Genomic DNA, 6,882 nt, shown 5'->3' on the forward strand with positions numbered 1-6,882 from the left:
CATAAAGTTTGTAAAACATTTGGGGAAAAGTTTGGAAAAATTTGGAAAGAAGTAAAAAGTTTATGAAAGGTTTGGAAAATATTTGGATATAGTGTAGAAAAGGTTTTGGAAAGTAGTGAAAAGTTTTTGGAAAGTTGTGAGAAGTTTTGGGAAGTTGTGAGAAGTTTTGGGAAGTTGCGCCAAGTTTGGGAAAGTTTTGCTGGAGTTGCTGCGGCCGCGGCCCCTTTAACTGTGGGCGGGGAGCGGGCTGGGCCGGCCCTGGGGAGGGGGGAGACGAGCTCCCGGCCCAGGACAGTGTGACCGAGCCGGGCGGAGGGATGGTGGTGCGGAGCGGGCTGCTGGAGGTGCGGAGCCCGGAGCCGGAGCCCGAGCGCTGGCGGCGGCTCCTCGCCTCGTTGTCCGAGGACTCGCTGCGGCTGAGCCCGACCGGAGCTCCCGGGGGGCCGGCGGTGAGTAACGGCGAGCCCGAGCCCCCGCCGCCGCCGCCCCAGCCTCACCCGGACTCGGAGCCCGGCTCCGGCCGCAAGCGCACGGTCCGCATCGTCAAACAGGAGGCGGGCGGCCTGGGCATCAGCATCAAGGGCGGCCGCGAGAACCACATGCCCATCCTCATCTCCAAGATCTTCCGCGGCCTGGCCGCCGACCAGAGCGGAGAGCTGTTCGTGGGGGACGCCATCCTGTCACGCCATCCTGTCGGTCAACGGCACCGACCTGCGGGAAGCCTCGCACGACCAGGCGGTGCAGGCGCTGAAAAAAACGGGCAAGGAGGTACTGCTGGAAGGTAGGACCCCCGGGAATGGGGGAGCCCCCCAGGGAAATGGGGGAGTCCCCGGGGATTGGGGGAGCCCGGGGAATGGGGTAAAGGGGGAGTGGGGGACCCCGGGGAATGGGGTAAAAGGGGGAGTGGGGGACCCCGGTAAAGGGGGAGTGGGAGACCCCGGGGAATGGGGTAAAGGGAGTGGGGGACCCCGGGGAATGGGGTAAAGGGAGTGGGGGACCCCGGGGAATGGGGTAAAGGGAGTGGGGGACCCGGGGAATGGGGTAAAAGGGGCAGTGGGGGAGCCTAGGGAATGGGGTAAAGGGGAGTGGGACCCGGGGAATGGGGTAAAAGGGGGAGTGGGGGACCCCGGGGAATGGGGTAAAAGGGGGAGTGGGGACCCCGGGGAATGGGGTAAAAGGGGGAGTGGGGGACCCCGGGGAATGGGGTAAAAGGGGGAGTGGGGACCCCGGGAAATGGGGTAAAAGGGAGTGGGGGACCCCGGGGAATGGGGTAAAAGGGGGAGTGGGGGACCCCGGGGAATGGGGTAAAAGGAGTGGGGGACCCCGGGGAATGGGTAAAAGGGGGAGTGAGGGACCCCGGGGAATGGGGTAAAAGGGGGAGTGGGGGACCCCGGGGAATGGGGTAAAAGGGGGAGTGGGGGACCCCGGGGAATGGGGTAAAGGGGAGTGGGGGACCCCGGGGAATGGGGTAAAGGGAGTGGGGGACCCCGGGTAAAGGGGGAGTGGGGGACCCCGGGGAATGGGGTAAAGGGGGGAGTGGGGGACCCCGGGGAATGGGGTAAAGGGAGTGGGGACCCCGGGGAATGGGTAAAAGGGGGAGTGGGGGGACCCCGAGGAATGGGGTAAAAGGGGGAGTGGTGGACCCCGGGGAATGGGGGAGTGGGGGACCCCGGGGAATGGGGTAAAGGGAGTGGGGGACCCCGGGGAATGGGGTAAAGGGAGTGGGGGACCCCGGTAAAGGGGGAGTGGGGGACCCCGGGGAATGGGGTAAAGGGAGTGGGGACCCGGTAAAGGGGGAGTGGGGGACCCCGGGGAATGGGGTAAAGGGGGAGTGGGGGACCCCGGTAAAGGGGGAGTGGGGGACCCCGGGGAATGGGGTAAAGGGGGAGTGGGGGACCCGGGGATGGGTAAAGGGGGAGTGGGGACCCCGGGGAATGGGGTAAAAGGGGGAGTGGGGGACCCCGGGGAATGGGTAAAAGGGGGAGTGGGGGACCCCGGGGAATGGGGTAAAAGGGGGAGTGGGGACCCCGGGGAATGGGGTAAAAGGGGGAGTGGGGGACCCCGGGGAATGGGGTAAAAGGGGGAGTGGGGGACCCCGGGGAATGGGGTAAAAGGGGGAGTGGTGGACCCCGGGGAATGGGGTAAAGGGAGTGGGGGACCCCGGGGAATGGGGTAAAGGGAGTGGGGGACCCCGGGGTATGGGGTAAAGGGAGTGGGGGACCCCCGAGGAATGGGGTAAAGGGAGTGGGGGACCCGGGGTATGGGGTAAAGGGAGTGGGGGACCCCCGAGGAATGGGGTAAAGGGAGTGGGGACCCCGGGGAATGGGGTAAAAGGGGAGTGGGACCCCGGGGAATGGGGTAAAAGGGGGAGTGGGGGGACCCCCGGGGAGTGGGGGACCCTGGTAAAGGGGGAGTGGGGGACCCCCTGGGAAGTAGGGCAGCCCCCAGGAAGTGGGGGACCCTGGGGTTGGGGTAATGGGGGGGACCCCGGGGAATGGGGAGGACCCCGGGGAACGCGGTTAAAGGGGTAATGGGGGAGCCCCCGGGGAATGGGGTAATGGAGTCCACCCCCTCCCCTCAGGCAGGATGGACTCGGTCTCAGGGTCACTCTGAGCCCCTCGCTTGTCCGTTTATTTTTACCTCCAGTTCCTGTCTCCAGCTGCTTTCTGTAATCGAGGCTCCCTCGCTCTGGGGTCTGTTCTAAAAGTTGCTGCAAATCTTCGTCTCTGTTTTATAACCCAGCAGATTGATTTACACATCACTTCAAACAGGGCAACGTGAAATATTGGAGCAGGCGACTGGTGTTTGAGAGAGTCGTAAACCCTCGGCTCCACAACACGAGCACAGTCCGCCCACATCGCCCCCCCACCGAACCTCCCCTCGCCCCCCTCCCCTCGCCCCCCCTCCGCTCCCTCGCCCCCCCCTCCGCTCCCTCGCCTCCCCCTCCGCTTCCTCGCCTCCCCCTCCGCTTCCTCGCCCCCCTCCTCCGCTCCCTCGCCCCCCTCCGCTTCCTCGCCCCCCCTCCGCTCCCTCGCCCCCCCCTCCGCTCCCTCGCCCCCCCTCCGCTTCCTCGCCCCCCTCCTCCGCTCCCTCGCCCCCCCTCCGCTCCCTCGCCCCCCCCTCCGCTCCCTCGCCCCCCCCTCCGCTCCCTCGCCCCCCCTCCGCTCCCTCGCCCCCCCCTCCGCTCCCTCGCCCCCCCCTCCGCTCCCTCGCCCCCCCCTCCGCTCCCTCGCCCCCCCTCCGCTCCCTCGCCCCCCCCTCCGCTCCCTCGCCCCCCTCCTCCGCTCCCTCGCCCCCCCTCCGCGTCCTCGCCCCCCCTCCGCTCCCTCGCCCCCCCTCCGCTTCCTCGCCCCCCTCCTCCGCTCCCTCGCCCCCCCCTCCGCTCCCTCGCCCCCCCCTCCGCTCCCTCGCCCCCCCCTCCGCTCCCTCGCCCCCCCCTCCGCTCCCTCTCCCCCCCTCCGCTCCCTCTCCCCCCCCTCCGCTCCCTCTCCCCCCCCTCCGCTCCCTCTCCCCCCCCTCCGCTCCCTCGCCCCCCCCTCCGCTCCCTCGCCCCCCCCTCCGCTCCCTCGCCCCCCCCTCCGCTCCCTCGCCCCCCCTCCGCTCCCTCGCCCCCCCCTCCGCTCCCTCGCCCCCCCCTCCGCTCCCTCGCCCCCCCCTCCGCTCCCTCGCCCCCCCCTCCGCTCCCTCGCCCCCCCCTCCGCTCCCTCGCCCCCCCCTCCGCTCCCTCGCCCCCCCCTCCGCTCCCTCGCCCCCCCCTCCGCTCCCTCGCCCCCCCCTCCGCTCCCTCGCCCCCCCCTCCGCTCCCTCGCCCCCCCCTCCGCTCCCTCGCCCCCCCCTCCGCTCCCTCGCCCCCCCCTCCGCTCCCTCGCCCCCCCCTCCGCTCCCTCGCCCCCCCCTCCGCTCCCTCGCCCCCCCCTCCGCTCCCTCGCCCCCCCCTCCGCTCCCTCGCCCCCCCCTCCGCTCCCTCGCCCCCCCCTCCGCTCCCTCGCCCCCCCCTCCGCTCCCTCGCCCCCCCCTCCGCTCCCTCGCCCCCCCCTCCGCTCCCTCGCCCCCCCCTCCGCTCCCTCGCCCCCCCCTCCGCTCCCTCGCCCCCCCTCCGCTCCCTCGCCCCCCCCTCCGCTCCCTCGCCCCCCCCTCCGCTCCCTCGCCCCCCCCTCCGCTCCCTCGCCCCCCCCTCCGCTCCCTCGCCCCCCCCTCCGCTCCCTCGCCCCCCCCTCCGCTCCCTCGCCCCCCCCTCCGCTCCCTCGCCCCCCCCTCCGCTCCCTCGCCCCCCCCTCCGCTCCCTCGCCCCCCCCTCCGCTCCCTCGCCCCCCCCTCCGCTCCCTCGCCCCCCCCTCCGCTCCCTCGCCCCCCCCTCCGCTCCCTCGCCCCCCCCTCCGCTCCCTCGCCCCCCCCTCCGCTCCCTCGCCCCCCCCCTCCGCTCCCTCGCCCCCCCCTCCGCTCCCTCGCCCCCCCCTCCGCTCCCTCGCCCCCCCCTCCGCTCCCTCGCCCCCCCCTCCGCTCCCTCGCCCCCCCCTCCGCTCCCTCGCCCCCCCTCCGCTCCCTCGCCCCCCCCTCCGCTCCCTCGCCCCCCCCCTCCGCTCCCTCGCCCCCCCTCCGCTCCCTCGCCCCCCCCTCCGCTCCCTCGCCCCCCCTCCCCTCCCTCGCCCTCTCGCCCCCCCTCCGCTCCCTCGCCCCCCCCTCCGCTCCCTCGCCCCCCCCTCCGCTCCCTCGCCCCCCCCTCCGCTCCCTCGCCCCCCCCTCCGCTCCCTCGCCCCCCCTCCGCTCCCTCGCCCCCCCCTCCGCTCCCTCGCCCCCCCCTCCGCTCCCTCGCCCCCCCTCCGCTCCCTCGCCCCCCCCTCCGCTCCCTCGCCCCCCCCTCCGCTCCCTCGCCCCCCCCCCTCCGCTCCCTCGCCCCCCCCTCCGCTCCCTCGCCCCCCCCTCCGCTCCCTCGCCCCCCCCTCCGCTCCCTCGCCCCCCCCTCCGCTCCCTCGCCCCCCCCTCCGCTCCCTCGCCCCCCCCTCCGCTCCCTCGCCCCCCCCTCCGCTCCCTCGCCCCCCCCTCCGCTCCCTCGCCCCCCCCTCCGCTCCCTCGCCCCCCCCTCCGCTCCCTCGCCCCCCCTCCGCTCCCTCGCCCCCCCCTCCGCTCCCTCGCCCCCCCCTCCGCTCCCTCGCCCCCCCCTCCGCTCCCTCGCCCCCCCCTCCGCTCCCTCGCCCCCCCCTCCGCTCCCTCGCCCCCCCCTCCGCTCCCTCGCCCCCCCCTCCGCTCCCTCGCCCCCCCCTCCGCTCCCTCGCCCCCCCCTCCGCTCCCTCGCCCCCCCCTCCGCTCCCTCGCCCCCCCCTCCGCTCCCTCGCCCCCCCCCTCCGCTCCCTCGCCCCCCCCCTCCGCTCCCTCGCCCCCCCCTCCGCTCCCTCGCCCCCCCCTCCGCTCCCTCGCCCCCCCCTCCGCTCCCTCGCCCCCCCCTCCGCTCCCTCGCCCCCCCTCCGCTCCCTCGCCCCCCCCTCCGCTCCCTCGCCCCCCCCTCCGCTCCCTCGCCCCCCCCTCCGCTCCCTCGCCCCCCCCTCCGCTCCCTCGCCCCCCCCTCCGCTCCCTCGCCCCCCCCTCCGCTCCCTCGCCCCCCCCTCCGCTCCCTCGCCCCCCCCTCCGCTCCCTCGCCCCCCCCTCCGCTCCCTCGCCCCCCCCTCCGCTCCCTCGCCCCCCCCTCCGCTCCCTCGCCCCCCCCTCCGCTCCCTCGCCCCCCCCTCCGCTCCCTCGCCCCCCCCTCCGCTCCCTCGCCCCCCCCTCCGCTCCCTCGCCCCCCCCTCCGCTCCCTCGCCCCCCCCTCCGCTCCCTCGCCCCCCCCTCCGCTCCCTCGCCCCCCCCTCCGCTCCCTCGCCCCCCCCTCCGCTCCCTCGCCCCCCCCTCCGCTCCCTCGCCCCCCCCTCCGCTCCCTCGCCCCCCCCTCCGCTCCCTCGCCCCCCCCTCCGCTCCCTCGCCCCCCCCTCCGCTCCCTCGCCCCCCCCTCCGCTCCCTCGCCCCCCCCTCCGCTCCCTCGCCCCCCCCTCCGCTCCCTCGCCCCCCCCTCCGCTCCCTCGCCCCCCCCTCCGCTCCCTCGCCCCCCCCTCCGCTCCCTCGCCCCCCCCTCCGCTCCCTCGCCCCCCCCTCCGCTCCCTCGCCCCCCCCTCCGCTCCCTCGCCCCCCCTCCGCTCCCTCGCCCCCCCCTCCGCTCCCTCGCCCCCCCCTCCGCTCCCTCGCCCCCCCCTCCGCTCCCTCGCCCCCCCCTCCGCTCCCTCGCCCCCCCCTCCGCTCCCTCGCCCCCCCCTCCGCTCCCTCGCCCCCCCCTCCGCTCCCTCGCCCCCCCCTCCGCTCCCTCGCCCCCCCCCTCCGCTCCCTCGCCCCCCCCTCCGCTCCCTCGCCCCCCCCTCCGCTCCCTCGCCCCCCCCTCCGCTCCCTCGCCCCCCCCTCCGCTCCCTCGCCCCCCCCTCCGCTCCCTCGCCCCCCCCTCCGCTCCCTCGCCCCCCCCTCCGCTCCCTCGCCCCCCCTCCGCTCCCTCGCCCCCCCCTCCGCTCCCTCGCCCCCCCCTCCGCTCCCTCGCCCCCCCCTCCGCTCCCTCGCCCCCCCCTCCGCTCCCTCGCCCCCCCCTCCGCTCCCTCGCCCCCCCCTCCGCTCCCTCGCCCCCCCCTCCGCTCCCTCGCCCCCCCCTCCGCTCCCTCGCCCCCCCCTCCGCTCCCTCGCCCCCCCCTCCGCTCCCTCGCCCCCCCCCTCCGCTCCCTCGCCCCCCCCTCCGCTCCCTCGCCCCCCCCTCCGCTCCCTCGCCCCCCCCTCCGCTCCCTCCTCTATGATCTCTCTGCTCCCTCGCCCCCCCCCTCCGCTCCCTCGCCCCCCCCCTCCGCTCCCTCGCCCCCGCAGCCCCCCCCCCCCCCC

General features: G+C 76.2%; 1 protein-coding gene across 1 annotated transcript in view; it reads left to right on the forward strand.

The window, feature by feature from the left end:
• The first annotated feature begins 270 nt into the window (after positions 1-270).
• snta1 (syntrophin, alpha 1) overlaps positions 271-6,882 on the forward strand; it is a 50,667-nt gene continuing 44,055 nt past the window's right edge. Inside the window, 2 exon segments of the mRNA XM_070896481.1 lie at positions 271-671; positions 673-781. Of these exon segments, the coding sequence (XP_070752582.1) occupies positions 318-671; positions 673-781 (463 nt within the window). The 5' untranslated portion in view covers positions 271-317.

The sequence above is a fragment of the Pristiophorus japonicus genome, chromosome 12 (genome assembly GCF_044704955.1).
Source record: "Pristiophorus japonicus isolate sPriJap1 chromosome 12, sPriJap1.hap1, whole genome shotgun sequence".
NCBI classification, from domain to species: Eukaryota; Metazoa; Chordata; class Chondrichthyes; family Pristiophoridae; genus Pristiophorus; species Pristiophorus japonicus.